Source organism: Dreissena polymorpha, chromosome 1 (assembly GCF_020536995.1).
Source record: "Dreissena polymorpha isolate Duluth1 chromosome 1, UMN_Dpol_1.0, whole genome shotgun sequence".
In the NCBI taxonomy this organism is placed as follows: domain Eukaryota; kingdom Metazoa; phylum Mollusca; class Bivalvia; order Myida; family Dreissenidae; genus Dreissena; species Dreissena polymorpha.
The window spans coordinates 180,185,621-180,204,632 of record NC_068355.1 but is presented as its reverse complement, the minus strand read 5'-3'; the positions used below and the strand labels follow the sequence as shown (position 1 = coordinate 180,204,632).

At 35.9% G+C, this 19,012-nt stretch overlaps 1 protein-coding gene across 1 annotated transcript; it reads left to right on the top strand.

Annotated features, from left to right (window-relative positions):
- Positions 1-2,115: 2,115 nt before the first annotated feature.
- LOC127863879 (uncharacterized) lies at positions 2,116-12,472 on the top strand. Its single transcript, XM_052403566.1, has 4 exons — positions 2,116-2,408; positions 2,774-3,205; positions 7,396-7,629; positions 9,942-12,472. Exons 2-4 carry the CDS (start codon positions 2,774-2,776, stop codon positions 10,182-10,184), a joined length of 909 nt encoding a protein of 302 aa, XP_052259526.1. The 5' UTR covers positions 2,116-2,408; the 3' UTR covers positions 10,185-12,472.
- The last annotated feature ends 6,540 nt before the right edge of the window (positions 12,473-19,012 follow it).

Below are 19,012 nucleotides of genomic sequence, written 5' to 3'. Positions count from 1 at the left end.
CGCTGTCGAACTCACCTACCTGCGTGCCTGCGGAAAACTACTGAAATATCGAATGTGTTCAAATAGACCCTACGGACATTTCTTCGTGTTGTCATGTTTATGTACTTCATAAACTATATAAATAAAGAATGCTTTCATTGTCGTTTTATGTAACTAAACTACTAAAAAATGTTAATTAAGTGACACAAGTTGCATTAAAATGTCAGAAAAAAAAACTTGAAATATATATTAAAACATGTAATTATAACATAAATAATACTTGAAAAATATGCATTTTTAATTCATATTGTCACATTAATTCAGATGCTGTTTAAAGTCTTGTTTTCTTTTCAAGGCAGACACAGGAGCAAGAAATTAATCATTAATGTTACCTAAAAACATATAACATTAAAATTTTAAGTTAGCTGTAGAGTAATACAAGCCTTTTTTTTAAGAAATACTTTTGAAGCTTAATTGTGTTAATATGAAATTTTATCTTCATGTAGAGAACAAAACTATATCTCTCAGTGACTAACACAATCAAATTGGTCATAGTGACTGCTCATTGTGTTTCGAAGTTACATGATTACATGTTCTTATACTGAACTCACTTGCATGACTTTAATGGATGTAATCTAATTTCATTGTGAAGAATTGCCAATCTCCTTTTCTAAATCGTTTTATGTAACTAAACTACTGAATAATCGTATGTGTTCATCGCGATGTTTTACAACACTGTAATTCTACGTTATTTTATGCCAAATAAAACAACAAATAGACTCTACGGACTTTTCTTTGTGTTGCTTATACGCTGTTGTGTTTATGTGGTTCATAAAATATATAAATAAAGAATGCTTTCATTGTCGTTTTATGTAACTAAACTACTGAAATATCGTATGTGTTCATCACGTTGTTTTACACTGTTATTCTACGTTATTGTATGTCAAATGAATAAATAGGTCAGAAAAAATATCTCTTTTTAGTTTTTTGTTACTACTCTAGAGTCTAGACTATAAGTTTGTCATTGACGTGATAAATATCCTCTTAATAAAATTATATAATTGTCATCAATTAAACTACTCAACAACTATTGTTCCGCTAGAATGGGGGCGAAACGACCAGGTGCGAAACGACCAGGGCGGAAACGTCTTGGGGGCGAAATAACTAGGGTGCGAAAAGACTTGGGCGCGAAACGTCTGTAAATCCTCTTAAAGGATCCTAATGGGGGACAGTCTTTGATCCACTGTACTAATGGGAGGTGGGGGGGGGGGTTCGAAAAGAAGACATATACAATTAATAGTAATGTATCAATATGTTGATACTTAATAAGTTAAATAAAACGCCGTGTATTAACTATGTTTAATCTTGATTTACATGGTTATTGAAATTCAACAGTTCAACAAGTAATAAAAAAACTCAAAAACCACAATTTTCAAACTGTAATTATGGAAATTATTCAAACTTAACACTCAATAATGTTGATCCAAATAGATCCAAAATTCCAAATGCACTTAACGCACAATCAATAAGCCCCGTTTTTGCAGAGCGCGTCTTCAGTATAAAAAAGTTAACAAATTGTGATTTATTAACCGATTTACGATGCGGTTTGTTTGTATTGTGTTCGAAATAATTTCCAGAGGAAACAATTTTCTTGCTGAGCGTGTTAACGAGCTGATGCTTTATGTTAAACAATTTTTGAAGAAAACATATTTTTTTGGCCTGGGGCGAAGCCCCTAGGCCAAAGTACTTAAACCGTTTTTTGGAATAAGCTGACTTGGCTGGCTGCCAAAACAACCGCGAATGAATGAATTTGGAAAAGTCCGATTTACCACTTGGCGGTCATTCATGCGCAATCAAAGAAGAGGGACCTATACAAACAAATAGGTCCCTGCAAAGAAGTTCTCAATAACCCGCATTGTGAATACAGAACATAACTATATAACATGAAAGTGTCATAGAACGTGTAATAAAATATTATTGAAGCAAAATTCCTAAGCATTGGATACGGCATAGGTTTTATATTGTTTGCATATTCATGCGAGAATCTCACTTCCGTTTTATCAATGAAATTCCATTTTGATGACGATGTGCTACGTTTCAAATCACGTGACCAATTAGTGGCATTTGATTGGTTTACTTTTAATGAAACGCAAAACAACCGTACAACTGTTAGCAATTATTGTATCTTTCTTTTTCTTTTACGATGATTTAAGAAATGTCTGCACAAGTGACGACGGTTGGGGTTTTTTGGTTGTGTAATTTGAATGTATTGGATTACGGCGAAATGTGTAAAAAGAGTGTGACTAGTGTCCACTTCTCGAAGAAGTTGACACTGGCTCGATGGACTGCCGACTGCGACAATCAAAGGCACGGTTGATCAGCTGTACAAAGGTGTAAAACCTCTTGTATCTTGATCATTTTGGTGAGAAGTAAGTAAAATCACTAAACATATTTTCTTCAAACTTGTACTCGTTGTTTATACTGACAACACATATTTGTTAAACATGTTACACAAAATAGTGGGCAGTATTTTCACAGTTATGCCCCTTTTCAACTCAGCAAATTTCTTTAAAAATGCAGCTATCTCCTTCAATATAAAGACATTTTCTTCAAACTTGCAATAGGTCTTTATACAGACGAGGCATATTTGTATGAAAAGTTACATAAATATTTGGGCAATATTTTTCAGTTATCGAGTTATGCTAGAGCAACAAACAACTGCAGTTAAGCGTTGGCACCCACAAGCAGTACTCTTGTTTGATAAATTACATTTGTTCTACTTATATCTTTGCAGATGTCAACCTTAGAAGAAATCATGAACATGGACCAAAGCATGCCCTATGACAAGTCTGCAAGGGGCAGAGTTGTGTTTGCAAGCAGTCCAGAGACATATACTAATGCCAATGGTGAGACAAAGCAGTCAAAGTCTGTTGCTATAGCAGATGACAAAAAAACTGTGAAAGTTGTGTCGTATGACCCAACCCAATTCAACAAACTTATTGAAGGTAAAACAATAATGTTGAGAAATTTCATCCGAAGGGATGGGTATATCATTCTAACCCGAACATCTAGACTGTTCCCAACACAAGAAATTGAAGTCCCTAACAGCAGAGTACAAGAGGGTAAGGCTCTTGTCAATCCACCAGCGGCTCCTATGGTTTCATTGAGAGAAGCACTAAGGTCACCTCCAAAAACCAAAACAACTGTTTGCGGGAAAGTCATTCAGGTATTTATATTACTTCTTTTCATTGGCTTATAATTTCATTATACCCCCACAAACGAAGTTAAAGGGGGTATATAGGAGTCTTGTCTGTCTGTCCATCTGATCTGTATTGGTTGTCCGCTCTCTGACTCGAATTGTTTTCATCCGATCTTCAACAAACTTGGTCAGAAATTTTATCTAGATGTCTAGGTCAAGTTCGAATATGGGTCATGCCGGGTCAAAAAACGAGTTCACGGGGTCACATACAGCATGTTGTATGCTCTCAAATTCAAGTAGTTTTCATCCAATCTTCACCAAACTTAATCATAAGTTGTATCTATATGATGTCTAGGCCAAGTTCCAGTCTTGGCATTATTTTTTTGAGGCACTAGCTTGATCAGACTACCAGCTTGGACATTTCAATAGCCCGAATCAATTCTTACTAGCCCGAATTAGAGTTATAATTCTGTAACATTTGTAAATATGTTAGTCTTGGACCTAATCCAATCCATCCGGTAATAATACTAGTGAAAGTGTCTAGAGAGATCAACTTACTACACTGTTCAATAAGCATCTACTCAATGAGTGCCCAATGGAGATTACCGATTTACTTCTGAATAGGCTTCTATAGCAGGGGTGTCAATTGTCCCAAATGTGAAATCTGGAAAATAAGACTGAGGGTCAAGTGTCGCACGTCCCCAACCACAATAAAGGGCAGAGCCCTTTATCTTTCTAGTTGCAATTACTGGTTAACCCTTTCAGTGCGGGAACCGAATTTTGAAGGCCTTTGCAAACAGTTTGGATCCAGATGAGACGCCACAGAACGTCCATCAGGATCCAAACTATTTGCTATTCTGATAATATTCTTTGAAAAAAATCAAAGAAAATGCTAATTTTAGAAATTCAGCAGACAACATTTTAGCAGACGACAAATTTCCCATCATGCAAAGGGTTAATATGTATTTTTTAATCTGATATTGTCAACTATTTGTTACACATCAACTGAAACTGGTAACTCAAGGATACAATGCAAAATAGTATAAACCAGACCATTCGTATCACCGCATCTGTATTCGTCATTGTATAGAAAATGTTATAAAGAAAGTCGAAAATAAAAAATAAAATAATTAACATCGACGAAAAACACTGTATCCAAAAAAAGAATGCCCGAAAGATGTATGTGTTTTGCACATGAAGTAAATGTGCATATCGTTTAATTTCAGACAATGAAAACAAATTTCTTAGAAAATCCGTAATAAATAGATAATATTGTTAGCATTTGCTTTTCAATATGTTAAGCTGATAGTGCAGTGCTTTACTTTGCAAATCGATCACTTAAAATATTTTAAGATGGTGGACATTGTAAGATTTTAGGAAAGTAGCAAGGACTTTTCGTCAGTTATCGTTCATGTATGGCCATCACCAGCCAATCAAAAATCAATAAATAAAAACCTGGGCACAATCGGTACCGAACAAACAATTTCTGGAATGCCGAGGAAGCTATAACAATAGGAAGCTATTTCGGCCATGTAACTAAGTTCAAACACGAAAAAAGCACTTATACGATCGGGCTACTGGCTTGGAATTTTAACTCGATAGACGCAAAATTTCATAACTCGATCATCAGTCGAGTGTAATCCAAGACTGAAGTTCGAATGTGGGTCATGCCAGGTCAAAAACTAGGTCACAGGGTCACTTAGTGCGTTTTTCAACATTCATCAAGGTGCTTTTGTGAAGGCAACATGCAAAACATTCTGTGTCCATACAGCATGTGGGGGTTTTTATCACGTCTGTGACAAAGCTCTAGTTTTCTCAGTTGTAAACCTAATTTAATTATACTTCCTAATAACACAGTATTTTGTGGAGTTGGAATAGGACATCAATATGGGACTATATTGTTTTTTCAACAGTGCATAATATGCAGTTTTACATGTTGTATTGATTTAGTTTAACAAATAATAATTAAAATAGATACTTTCATATATAATAGCATCATTTGAAATGTTTTTTTTTACAAAACTGTTTGTTATGTCTCCCACTTAAGTAGTGGGGGACATATTGTTTTTGCCCTGTCTGTTGGTCTGTCTGCGTCAACTTTAACATTTTGCAATAACTTTTGCTATATTGAAGATAGCAACTTCATATTTGGCATACATGTGTATCTCATGAAGCTGCACATTTGAGTGGTGAAAGGTCAAGGTCATCCTTCAAGGTCAAAGGTCAAATATATATGGCCAAAATTGCTCATTTTATGAATACTTTTGCAATATTGAAGATAGCAACTTGATATTTGGCATGCATGTGTATCTCATGGAGCTGCACATTTTGAGTGGTGAAAGGTCAAGGTCATCCTTCAAGGTCAGAGGTCAAATATATGTGGCCCAAATCGCTTATTTTATAAATACTTTTGCAATATTGAAGATAGCAACTTGATATTTGGCATGCATGTGCATCTCATGGAGCTGCACATTTTGAGTGGTAAAAGGTCAAGGTCAAGGTCATCCTTCAAGGTCAGAGGTCAAATATATGTGGCCAAAATCGCTTATTTTATGAATACTTTTGCAATATTGAATATAGCAACTTGATATTTGGCATGCATGTGTATCTCATGGAGCTGCATATTTTGAGTGGTGAAAGGTCAAGGTCAAGGTCATCCTTCATAAGGTCAAGGTCATCCTACAAAGTCAAACGTCATATAGGGGGACATTGTGTTTCACAAACGCATCTTGTTTTTTTTATAATTTTCATAAAATGAAACTGTCCATGCCACACACAGTTGAAAACTACAATTAAAATGAACTTAAAGCTTAATAAGCAATATCCTATTACTTATCAAGCTTGAAGTTTAAATAAATCATTACAAACATAAATTCAATACATGAAAGGAACAGTTTTGTTTTAGAATATCAACAACACAATGTCCATTCCCAGTTTGATGTCTAATTCCAAATTCACATAATACAGTGTACTTATAATACCTTTGGAATTGGTTGCAAAACATGTCTAATTATTGCGATGGCGCTCATTTCATTTAAGTCCCCTAATGTGTTCCATACAAAATTACATAGTAGATTACTGTATAAATATGCACCAACATGTTAAACCTGTTCAAACATGGTTACAAAATAGTCATCTGCCATATTTTGGATGGTGATTTTATGCATTTGTAACTAGCACATTTACCTTACACCGAACACAAAATCATGTATGTTTCCGGTTACACACTCAAAACAATGAGGGTCAGTAGGTTCGGATATTTTTTTATATTTGGTTCGAAAATGTTCGGAATTATCAGATGTTCGTACTCATATTGTACCAACATGATTCAAATAATATAAATCAAAGTTACGAACAAAACAAATCAAGGTATTACAGATGCTGACCATCTTGTGATAATCAAGTACTGTTTCACACTGGAGGTTACCGCACAAAACAAATCAAGATATTACCGATACTGACCTTCTTGTGATAATCAAGTTCTGTTTCACACTGGTGTATTAACATTTTAAAACAAGTCAGGTTGTATTAGATATAAACATGACTGTGCCTTGTCATTGGATTTTTTTCCCCTACCCTGAATTCCAAAATGGTGGAAGATAATGGCAGCTCTGCCTTCTTGTCAAGCCACTACGCTTGAGCAGTCGGCCATTTTCAAAGAAAGCGGCGTGGTTTAAAGTTCAGGCCTTTAAAGATCTACATAGGGACCAAATAGTGTCAAACAATATCGTTGTTGTCCACTCGCGATTTTTTGATAAAAGAATTGCAGTCACGGGTAAACTCTTGACGGTCGATCGGGTAACCGGAAATAAACATAATTTTTCGTTAGGCCTTATACAATTAACGCTCCATAAAAACAGCTCGTAATTACAAACTTAACCCTTTTACACTCCATTTTTAGCTCATCTGAGCACAACATACTCATGGTGAGCTATTGTGATCGCCATTTGTCTGTCATGCATCATGCAGCGTCAACATTAAACTTGTTTACACTCTAGAGGCTACATTTATTGTCCATTCTTAATGAAACTTGTCTGTGGGTGTGTCTGTCCAAAAATGCTGCGTCGCGTGAACCTCGAAATTGCTTGAGCTAAAGACATGCAACTTAACAGGAATATTGGTCAGCATGTTGTATATCCTTCAAGTCATGCACACCATTACTGTCAGCTGTTGTCATTTTGCTAATAACTCAATATGTATGTAATCATGTTATACAGGATGAAGAAGAGCGCGACATCCTGGTAGGAAAGTCGAAAAGTCCGACAAAGATGAGAACAATTTACATACAGGATGAAACGGTGGACAGAGTAAAAGTGGCTTTGTGGAGAAACACTAACAAAAACGTCAGAACTGGGGATTTCGTCAAAATCACTTATTTGACAATACACACTTACCAAACAAAGTACACAACTGAAACCAGCTTCAATTCTACCTACACAACTTCAGTTACTGTAAGTAAACATTTTGACTGCATACTTTAAGGATTTTTCAAATAATTTAGCTAAGATGCACTAATGGTGGGCAGAACACCATGACAAGTTGCCTATTTTTGTGCCCCCCCCCCCCAAAAAAAAAACTATGTCCGTCTGTTTGCTGTTCTTCCGTGCGTCTGAAAAAAGTTTGTGATATGCATATCTACACTTATTGCTTAACATGTAAATTTGTGCACCTGTGGTATTTCATTTGATTTCAATATCTGAAAGCAGAGTAATGGCTCTCGACTTAGTAAAATTATACTTAATAAAGTTTGCGCATATCTATTAAAGTATAAGGCGTACAGTCTTGACACTTCAAGAAAGAAAAGACCTACAGTCACTGTCTTGAAACTTTTTAGCATTATTGCTCACTATGTGAAGTTGTGCATCTGAGTTTTATTTAGTTTTGTTTCAATTGGTAAAGCAGAGTTGTAACCCCTGACTTAGTAGAATTATACTTAAAAGAGTTTATTCCTACAGTCCCGAAACTTAATAGGCTTGTTGCTCATCATGTGAAGATTCGCGCCATGTAACATTTATGGCCCTTGGTTAATTTATGTTGCTTTTAATATGAGAGACTTAAGACTTGTAAGATTTTTGCTAATCATGTAAATAATAAGCTGTGAAGGGAGGCACCCGTGTCCTATGGACACTTTTCTAGTCTATGTCAAGTCAATGCTAAATGTCACCTGTTGTTATTGTATAAAACTTTAAAAGCCAATGTAAAAGGCCTACTAAAGGTATCTTGTTCCTGAGTAAAAGTATGTTCTATTTAGGTTTTTCCCAAATTCTAGATTTCACAACACATTCCTTCCCATTTGAAAGAATCCATCCAGTACCTTCCCCAAAATTTTTTGAAATCCCCGAGTTGCTCTGTCTAGACATAAAAATTAATTAGTATTCTTATAAAAAATCAATCTGATTCTACACAAGATTATCACGATTTAATTTAATTCAATTTAAGAAGCGTTCGACATTGTGTGGCTGACTTTAGATCACTTGCCTCTCACAGATGTAGGTCCCATCCTCGCTCTGGGAGTTGAATTTTTATGCCCCCCTTCTAAGAAGAGGGGGTACATTGTATATTGATTTGCACATGTCGGTCGGTCGGTCCGTCCACCAGGTGGTTGCCGAATGATAACTCAAGAACACTTGAATCTAGGATCATGAAACTTCATAGGTACATTGATCTTGACTCGCAGATGACCCCTATTGATTTTGAGGTCTCTAGGTCAAAGGTCAAGGTCACAGTGACCCGAAATAGTAAAATGGTTTCCACATGATAACTCAAGAACGCTTAGGCCTAGGATCATGAAACGTGATAGGTAGATTGATCATGACTCGCAAATGACCCCTATTGATATTCAGGTCACTAGGTCAAAGGTCAAGGTCACAGTGACCCGAAATAGTAAAATGGTTTCCGGATGATAACTCAAGAACACTATGGCCTAGGATCATGAAACTTAATAGGTAGATTGATCATAACTTGCAGATATCCCTTATTGACTTTCAGGTCACTAGGTCAAAGGTCAAGGTCACAGTGACCCGAAATGGTAAATTGGTTTCCAGATGATAACTCAAGAACGCTTATGCCTAGAATCATGAAACTTCGTAGGTAGATTGATAATGGCTGGCCGATGACCCCTTTTGATTTTCAGGTCACTAGGTCAAAGGTCACGGTCACAGTGACCCAAAATAGTGAAATGGTTTTCGAATGATAACTCAAGAACGCTTATGCCTAGGATCATGAAACTTCATAGGTACATTGATCATGACTCGCAGATGACCCTTATTGATTTTCAGGTCACTAGGTCAAAGGTCAAGGTCACGGTGACCCCAATAGTAAAATGGTTTCCAGTTGATAACTGAAGAACGCTTATTCCTAGGATCATGAAACTTGATAGGTAGATAGATCATGACTTACAGATGACCCCTATTGATTTTGGATGACAACTCAAGAACGCTTATGGCTAGGATCATGAAACTTCATAGGTACATTGATCATGACTGGCAGATGACCCCTATTGATTTTCAGGTCACTAGGTCAAAGGTCAAGGTCACAGTGACAAAAAACTTCCACCCAAGTGCCCGCTCATGAAATGCTCAAGGGGACCTTGGGTCTTTCTCCACCATGACAAGCGGGAAAAGGCGCCATATAGCCATTAAACGTGTCAATGCGACGTTAAAACAAACAAACAACTTCTATTGTTTTGTTAATGTCTGATGCTGCCTTATCCTTGAAAAGTAATGTTTGTATTGCCATATGAAATATTTCCTTATTTTTCCAGAAAGTCGAACCACCAACTGTACATGTGACACTTACAGTTATTAGTGCCTGTGCACAAGATGACGTTACAGAACTTCTCCTCAGTGATGACTCTGTGAGGGCAATTCCTTCACAATTATTAATGGCTGCCCTTCCACAAGAACTTGAAGAAGTATTGGATCCAGAATCTTTCTTTGCAGAGCGAAAAACAAACTTAAGGCTGCAATTAAAAGGATCGGAAGTACTTTCAGTGAAACTTCAGTAAACTGTTATACATATACATGACATTATTCAGCATTCCTAGTTTACCATGTTTTCCCTAGTGTTTTTTTTTATAAATCTTCTACTTTTTCATACATTTTACAACAAGCTCCTACTTCTCCTAGTTATGCCCCCCTTCAAAGAAGGGGGATATTGCTTTGCACATGTTGGTGTGTTGGTCTGTCCGTCCGTCCACCACACTCAAGAACGCTTAGGCCTAGGATCATGAAACTTCATACGTACATTGATCATGACTGGCAGATGACCAACTATTGATTTTGAGGTCAATGGTCACAGGTGAAGGTCATAGTGACTGGAAATAGGAAAATGGTTTTTAAATGATAACTCCAGAATGCTTACGCCTAGGATCATGAAACTTAATAGGGACATTGGTCATGACCAGCAGATGACCCCAACTGATTTTCAGGTCAATAGGTCAAAGGTCAAGGTCACAGTGACCTGAAACAGTAAAATGGTTGAATGGAAATAGCAAAATGGTTTCCAAATGATAACTCAAGAAAGCTTTGCCTTATGCCTGGGATCATGAAACTTCATAGGGGCATTGATCATAACTGGCAGATGACTCTTATTGATTTTCAGGTCACTAAATCAAAGGTCACAGTGAAACGAGACAGTAAAGTGGTTTACTGGAAATAGGAAAATGGTTTCCAGATGATAACTCAAGAAGGCTTACGCCTGGTATCATGAAACCATCACCACCTCCACCACCACCTCAGTGACAAAAAACGTATTCACACAATAGCTGCCATTACAACTGACAGCCCATATGGGGGGCTTGCATTTTTTATAAACAGCCCTTGTTCTTTTTCAAGTAACAAGTCTTAAAAACTTTTAATGGGCAAAAAAATAATTTGATTTTGTTAATTTGATGTCACCTGGATATGTATACATGTATTCATAGGGTTTTAAATATAGTTGTGTTTGCTGTAGGTATAATTTCTTGATTTTGACATTTGCAAAGATTGCCAATACACAACATGAAGAAGTGATTAGGCAAAATTATTTTTACAATACTTGAGGCTGGACCCTACACATTCAGTTTAATTGGGTCTAGCCACTCATTAGTTATCAATAAGAAAGCAGGGAAATTTAATATTTGAGTTTCATCTACAGATCATGTGATGTAGCATTTATAGGTACAGGAAAAGACTCGACCTTGTATAAATGCAAAGGATCTTTCAGTTATAAAATTAGAAGTTATAAAATTAAAAACAAGCTTGATCTTGTAAACAGAAAATCATTCATTGAGTACACGACTTTCCATTGATTAAATCTGGAACTCCTAACTTAAATTCTTCTAATTCATCATGTATGCTACTGGTTTCTCTTATATGATCCATAAGAATACTTGTAACATAATCAATGACTTGGTGCATATTTGAGGATGTTGATTGCAATCCGCAGTCAATAAATTTGTTTGGTAGCATGTTATATTTAATACCTGACATACAGTTGTCCATTCTTATAAATGGTTAGTTTATTCATGTGATCAGCAAGAAAATTGACATGATCCATTGTTGTAGTGCCGAAAAGTCCTTTTGAAAGTTTATGAAAAGCAAAAGTGCACTTTTACTTCTAGATTAGATTATGGTTGATTAAAGAATAAGGCTCAATACTCAAATTGTACACTTGTATTTTGCTCCTCTTCATTTCTGAGGCTGTTTATTCGATTCATCATGTGAGATAACATGTGACACGATTGATTGTTCACTTAACAAGCTGGAAGTGCAGACACATCAAATTATTTTGTGTTCCCTTCAATTAAAGCATGATGTCTATTTATTAAAAGGGTGTTATTTTCAACTGCTAATATGTAAAGGTGATTTTCCTGTAAAAGACTATTTTTCGTCTTAACCATTTGAAAATTTAAGAGCGTTTGCCTTTGTTATTTAGCCCTTTTACATTTACAATACATATGTTAATATTCATTCAAAAGACAGAGAATTACATGATACTATTCTTGTTCCAAACATTTAAAAATCATTTTGTAGAACTAGATTATTAGTTAATACTTCATTATGCAAAGTTATATTAAGCTTTGATGTTTAAAACCATCAACTTCCATGTTCTACAAGTTGTTAATGCATTGTGTTCATTAAATTCATCTCAGCACTAAATACTTGTTCATTTTTATGCCCCCCTTCGAAGAAGAGGGGGTATATTGCTTTACTCATGTCGGTCGGTATGTCGGTCTGTTGGTCTGTCGGTCCATCCACCAGGTGGTTGTCAGATGATAACTCAAGAACGCTTGATAGGTTCATTGATCATGACTCGCAGATGACCCCTATTGATTTTGAGGTCACTAGGTCAAGGTCACGGTGACCCGAAATATTAATATGGTTTTTGAATGATAACTCAAGAACGCATACGCCTAGGATCATGAAACTTCATGGGTAGATTGATCATGACTCGCAGATGACCCCTATGATTTTTAGGTCAAAGGTCAAGGTCACGGTGACCCGAAATAGTAAAATGGTTTCCGGATGATAACTCAAGAATGCATACGCCTAGGATCATGAAACTTCATGGGTAGATTGATCATGACTCGCAGATGACCCCTATTGATTTTGAGGTCACTAGGTCAAAGGTCAAGGTCACGGTGACCCGAAATAGTAAAATGGTTTTCAGATGATAACTCAAGAACGCATATGCCTAGGATCATGAAACTTCACAGGTAGATTGATCATGACTCGCAGATGATCCCTATTGATTTTGAGGTCACAAGGTCAAAGGTCAAGGTCACGGTGACCCAAAATAGTAAAATGATTTTCGGATGATAACTCAAGAACGCTTTTGCCTAGTTTTCGATGTGTTGGTAACTCTGCCCTGCCATCATTTAGATTGATCTCGGTATTATTTATAAACATTTCATTATCATTAGCACTTTGCTTTTTGAGTGGTTACTCCTCCGTTGTTATATGAATAATTTAGTGAAAATGTTAAATGTGTTAAAATATTGTTCCAAAATATTTTATAACACTCAATAGTGATGCCATCAGATTCCGGACTTTTGTTATTTGGCATTTCTTAACGAGCTTGTCAATATTCATATTCAGTTTGTAATCCTTCACATACTTGTTATTCCACTTCCTTTAAAGCATGATGTGTTATTTTAAAGAGGTTGTTATTTTCGACATTCTTTCGTTTATAGTGTTTCGCAAAATAGGCTTTTTCTATTATATGACTTTTATTTGTTATGTCTTTGCCATTAACTACTAGTCTGTGTATAGTTTTGTGTTTGCTACTACGTTTTAAAATGTTTGCAGAGTATTTTGTATTGTTTTCATTGTGTTCAACATGCTGTGCCCGTGCTCAAAGTAATATGCCATTGAGGTGTGTGTGATAAATTCCTTCTATTTTTTTTGTGTGTGAAAATTTCCTTCTTCAATGGAGGTGGTATAATTTGTGTTTCTTTTATGCATCTGTTTTTCAAGTGCTTCAATGACTTTTATGGCTTCATTTTCAAGTTTGTGTGTTTCTTTTTAGCTTACCTGAGCACAACGTGCTCATGGTGAGCTTTTGTGATCGCCTTTTGTGTGTCGTCTGTGGTGCAGCGTCAACATTTACCTTGTTAACACTTTAGAGGTCACATTTATTGTCCAATCTTCATGAAACTTGGTCAGAACATGTGTCACATTAATATCTTGGACGAGTTTGAAAATGCTTCTTGTCGTTGAAAAACCTGCGTGCCAGGGGGTGTGGCAGTTTTCCTAATATGGCTATTATAAAACCTTGTTTAAGACTCTAGAAGTTATATTTTTTGTCCAATCATCATGAAACTTGGTCGGAACATGTGTTCCAATAAAATATTTGACAAGTTCAAAAATGATTCCGGTTGGAAGAAAAACATGGCCGCCAGGGGGCAGGGCAGTTTTCCTATTATGGCTATAGTAAAACTTGTTCACACTGTAGAAGTCAAATTTATTGTCCAATCTTCATGAAACTTAGTCAGAACATTTGTTCTAATGATATCTTAAACGAGTTCGAATATGGTTCCAATTGGTTGAAAAACATGGCTGCCAGGTGGCGAGGCAGTTTTTCCTTAAATGGCTACAGTAAAACCTTCTTAACACTCTAGAAGTCACATTTTTAGTCCCTCACAACATGTTTCCCAGTAAAATCTTAAACGAGTTTGAAAATGGTTCCAGTTGAATGAAAAACATGGCCGCCAGTGGTCGTGGCAGTTTTCCTTATATAGCTTTAGTGTAAAGTAAATTTTCAACATTCTTTCGTTTATAGTGTTTCGAAAAATAGGCTTCTTCTATTATTTGACTTTGATTTGTTATGTCTTTGCCATTAACTACTAGTCAGTGTATAGTTTTGTGTTTGTTTCTACGTTTTAAAATGTTGTACAGTATTTTGTATTGTTTTCATTGTGTTTAACATGCTGTGCCCGTGCTAAAAGTATTATGCCATTGAGGTGTGTGTGATAAATACCTACTATTATAATTTTTATGTCCCCCACTATAGTAGTGGGGGACATATTGTTTTTGCCCTGTCTGTTGGTCAGTTGGTTTGTTTACGCGAACTTTAACATTTTGCAATAACTTTTGCTATATTAAAGATAGCAACTTCATATTTGGCATGCATGTGTATCTCATGAAGCTGCACATTTTGAGTGGTGAAAGGTCAAGGTCATCCTTCAAGGTCAGAGGTCAAATATATGTGGCCAAAATCGCTCATTTTATGAATACTTTTGCAATATTGCAGATAGCAACTTGATATTTGGCATGCATGTGTATCTCATGGAGCTGCACATTTTGAGTGATGACAAGTCAAGGTCATCCTTCAAGGTCAGAGGTCAAATATATGTGGCCCAAATCGCTTATTTTATAAATAATTTTGCAATATTAAAGAAAGCAACTTGATATTTGGCATGCATGTGTACCTCATGAAGCTGCACATTTTGAGTGGTGACAGGTCAAGGTCATCCTTCAAGGTCAGAGGTCAAATATATGTGGCCCCAATCGCTTATTTTATGAATACTCTTGCAATATTGAAGATAGCAACTTGATATTTGGCATGCATGTGTATCTCAAGGAGCTGCACATTTCATTTTTGTAAGAATTTCCTTCTACAATGGAGGTGGTATAATTTGTGTTTCTTCTGTTTTTCAAGATCTTCAATGACTTTTATGGCTTCATTTTCAAGTTTGTGTGTTACTTTTTTTATTAGCTTACCTGAGCACAACTTTCTCATGGTGAGCTTTTGTGATCGCCTTTTGTGCGTCGTCTGTCATGCAGCGTCAACATTAACCATGTTAACACTTTAGAGATCACATTTATTGTCCAATCTTCATGAAACTTGGTCAAAACATGTGTCCCATTAATATCTTGGAGGAGTTTGAAAATGCTTCTTGTCGTTGAAAAACCTGCGTGCCAGGGGACGTGGCAGTTTTCCTAATATGGCTATTATAAAACATTGTTAAGACTCTAGAAGTTACATTTTAATCATCATGAAACTTGGTCAGAACATGTGTCCCAATGAAATCTTTCACAAGCTCAAAAATGGTTCCGGTTGGAAGAAAAACATGGCCGCCAGGGGGCAGGGCAGTTTTCCTATTATGGCTATAGTAAAACTTGTTCACACTGTAAAAGTCAAATTTATGGTCCAATCTTCATGAAACTTAGTCAGAACATTTGTTCTAATGATATCTTGGACGAAATCAATTATGGTTCCAATTGGTTGAAAAACATGGCTGCCAGGTGGCGTGCCAGTTTTTCCTTAAATGGCTATAGTAAAACCTTGTTAACACTCTAGAAGTCACATTTTTAGTCCGTCAAAACATGTTTCTCAAGAAAATCTTCAACGCGTTCGAAAATGGTTCCAGTTGAATAAAAAACATAACCGCCAGTGGTCGTGGCAGTTTTCCTTATATAGCTTTAGTGTATAGTAAAACCTTTTTAACACTCTAGAAGTCACATTTATTGTCCAATTTTCATGAAACTTAGTCAGAACATTTCTACAACCCATAACTCAGATGAGTTTGAAAATGGTTCTGGTCTGTTGAAAAACATGGCTGCCAGGTGGCGGGCCAGTTTTCCTTACATGGCTATAGTAAAACCTTGTTATAACGCTAAAAGTCACATTTGTGGTCCAATGCTTATGAAACTTGGTCAGAATATTTGTACTTATGATATCTGGGCTCAGATAGAAAATGGTTAAGTTCCGTTTAAAACATGGCCGCAAGGGGGCGTGGCATTTTTCCTAATATGGCTTTTTAGTAATGTTAACACTAGAAGTCGCAATAATTATCCAATCTTCATGAAACTTGATCAGAACATTTTTTCTAACAATAGCTCAGCTGAGTTTGAAAATGGTTAAAATACGTTGAAAAATATCGCCGCCGGGAAGGGGGGGGGGGCAGTTGTCCTTATATGGCTTTATTGAAAACTTGTTGACGCTATATTAGCCTCATTTATTGGCCAATCTACATGAAACTTGGTCAAAACATTATTTTGTCCCAATGAAATCTTAGCGAAGATTGAAAATGGGTCATATGAGCTTAACAACTAGGTCACTAGGTCAAATATAAAAAAAACCTTGTTGAAAGTCACTTTTTTGGTCTAATCTTCATTAATCAGCTTGCATTTGTCCAGAATAGTCTAGTACCTTTTGCTCTCAGGTGAGCGCCTTAGGGCCTAACAGCCCTCTTGTTTTAAATGACTTGCATCTTATTGTTGTGTTAAGTATCTTGCCTTTAATTATTTCCCATAAGGTGTGTGGATTTGCATCTTTGTTATCTTAAACTGTATTGGTTATTACCTGTTATATTTGTGTTTGATATTGTGTATCTTTTCAAAAGCTATTATTTACTTTAAAAAAAAAGAACATTTTGAATAACATAATTCAAAACTACAATTACATAAACATATGGCATACAGTTAATCATAATGAAAAAAAATACACCTTGCACTCAAACACAAAACCAGCAATATTTTGGAGATAAGATTTGTTTAAATATGCGAGTCTATTGCAACATTATCGAAACATGCAACATAAAACCAGGATTTATGACTGATCACTCGATAGTTGAACTTTAACTGCATGAAATACAACCTGAAATAGCCGAAGGTACTTTAAAGATTTCCATTTCTTTTATCTCTAATAATGGGTTAAGAACAATATTGAAATCCTCTCCGACTATCTATGTTCGGACCGTAAACGTTCATTAATGTTAATTGTGTTTCGTGTATTTTTATATCTATACTTGCTTGTCTGCCAATCATTATTACGTTCAAGTAATCCACTGTTATTCCTGTATGACTTTTACTCAGACAAGCGATGCCTTGTTTATTTGTATGTTGTCCGCTAAGATAAATATCTCCGTCCCAACCACTTTTTAATGTTTTTGCTAAGGTATGTTTTAGGTGACTTTCCTGTATAAAAAAGACTTATAATACCTTTTTTGTCTAACCATTTGAAACTTTTAGTGCATTTATCTTTGTTATTTAGCCCTTGTACATTTACAGTACATATGTTAATACTCACACAAAAGAACGAAAATTGCATGATACCATTCTTGTTCCAAACAATTTAAAATCATTTTGTAGAGCTAGATTATTAGTTAGTTCACTATGTCAAGTTATATTAAGCTTTGATGTTAAAAACAATTACCTTCCATGTTCTACAGGTTGTTGAAACATTGTATTCATTAAATTGATCTCAGCACTAAGTACTTGTTCATTTATTACGATGGTATTGGTAACTTTGCCCTGCCTTCAGATTGATCTCAAAACCATTTTCAAACATTTCATTATCATTAGCACTTACCTTTCAAAATGCCATGATTGTCATTATATTGACTGAAAATAGTCTACCAGTCACACATAACTTAATTAATATCTCCCTTTTTAGCTCGACTTGTAGAACAAAACCACCGCTATTGTCATAGCCAGGTAGACGGCGTCCGCGTTTGTTTAGTTGTCTGTAAATGTCAATTTCCGCAAAGACTATCAAAGATATCCTCTTCAAACTTACAATACTTGCTCAATTTCGCCTGTTTAGTCCATCCTGACAAGGCTGGACCATGCTCTAACGTTGTGGTTCATGATTGGATATACTTTATTTTTGTCCTAAACTCTACTTTGGACAAGACCCTCCCACTGGCCTATTTTATGATGACCTTGACCATTGAATGACCTTACCTTAAAGGTCGAAGTGTTTAAAACTAGATAAACATATTAAGCACGAGTATCATATAAAACCTTCAACTTCATAACATCAGCATACATGTACACTGTATCTGGCAGCAAAATAGCGTGGATCCGTTTACATTTACTACAGTTTAGTCACTACACTTCTTACCAAGCACCCTAAATCTAGCCCCAGGCCTTCAGCGCCTACGGCGCTTTGATTTTGCAATAGTGCTCATGTCCAGTGATAACAATTTATAAACTCTTTCTCACCAATAATAAGCAAGCTCGTAGGATACTTATTATGAATTGTGTATTTTTTATTTATTTGTTAGTATTTAAGCTTTAAAACATTTTGTCTGGAGTCCCTTTATGAATGACGTCATGAAAACGCGGAGGGACTTAAATCAATGAAACAGACACAGCATTTTTTGTACGTTTGTATTTGTACATATTTATTCAAAATGAACATTGGTACTTCTTTGCATCTTTTTTATTACTTTTATTTTAATGCTCGATATACATGTTTTTTTATTAGTGTACTCTTAGTGTACTACAATTTTAGTGGGCTATGTATATTTAATGCAGCCTACGAACTTTGGCTGAAGGCTGGGTCAGCGAGTACGCTGAGTCATAACGTCACCGCTGCGGTGGCTATGACAATCACGTGCAGTGA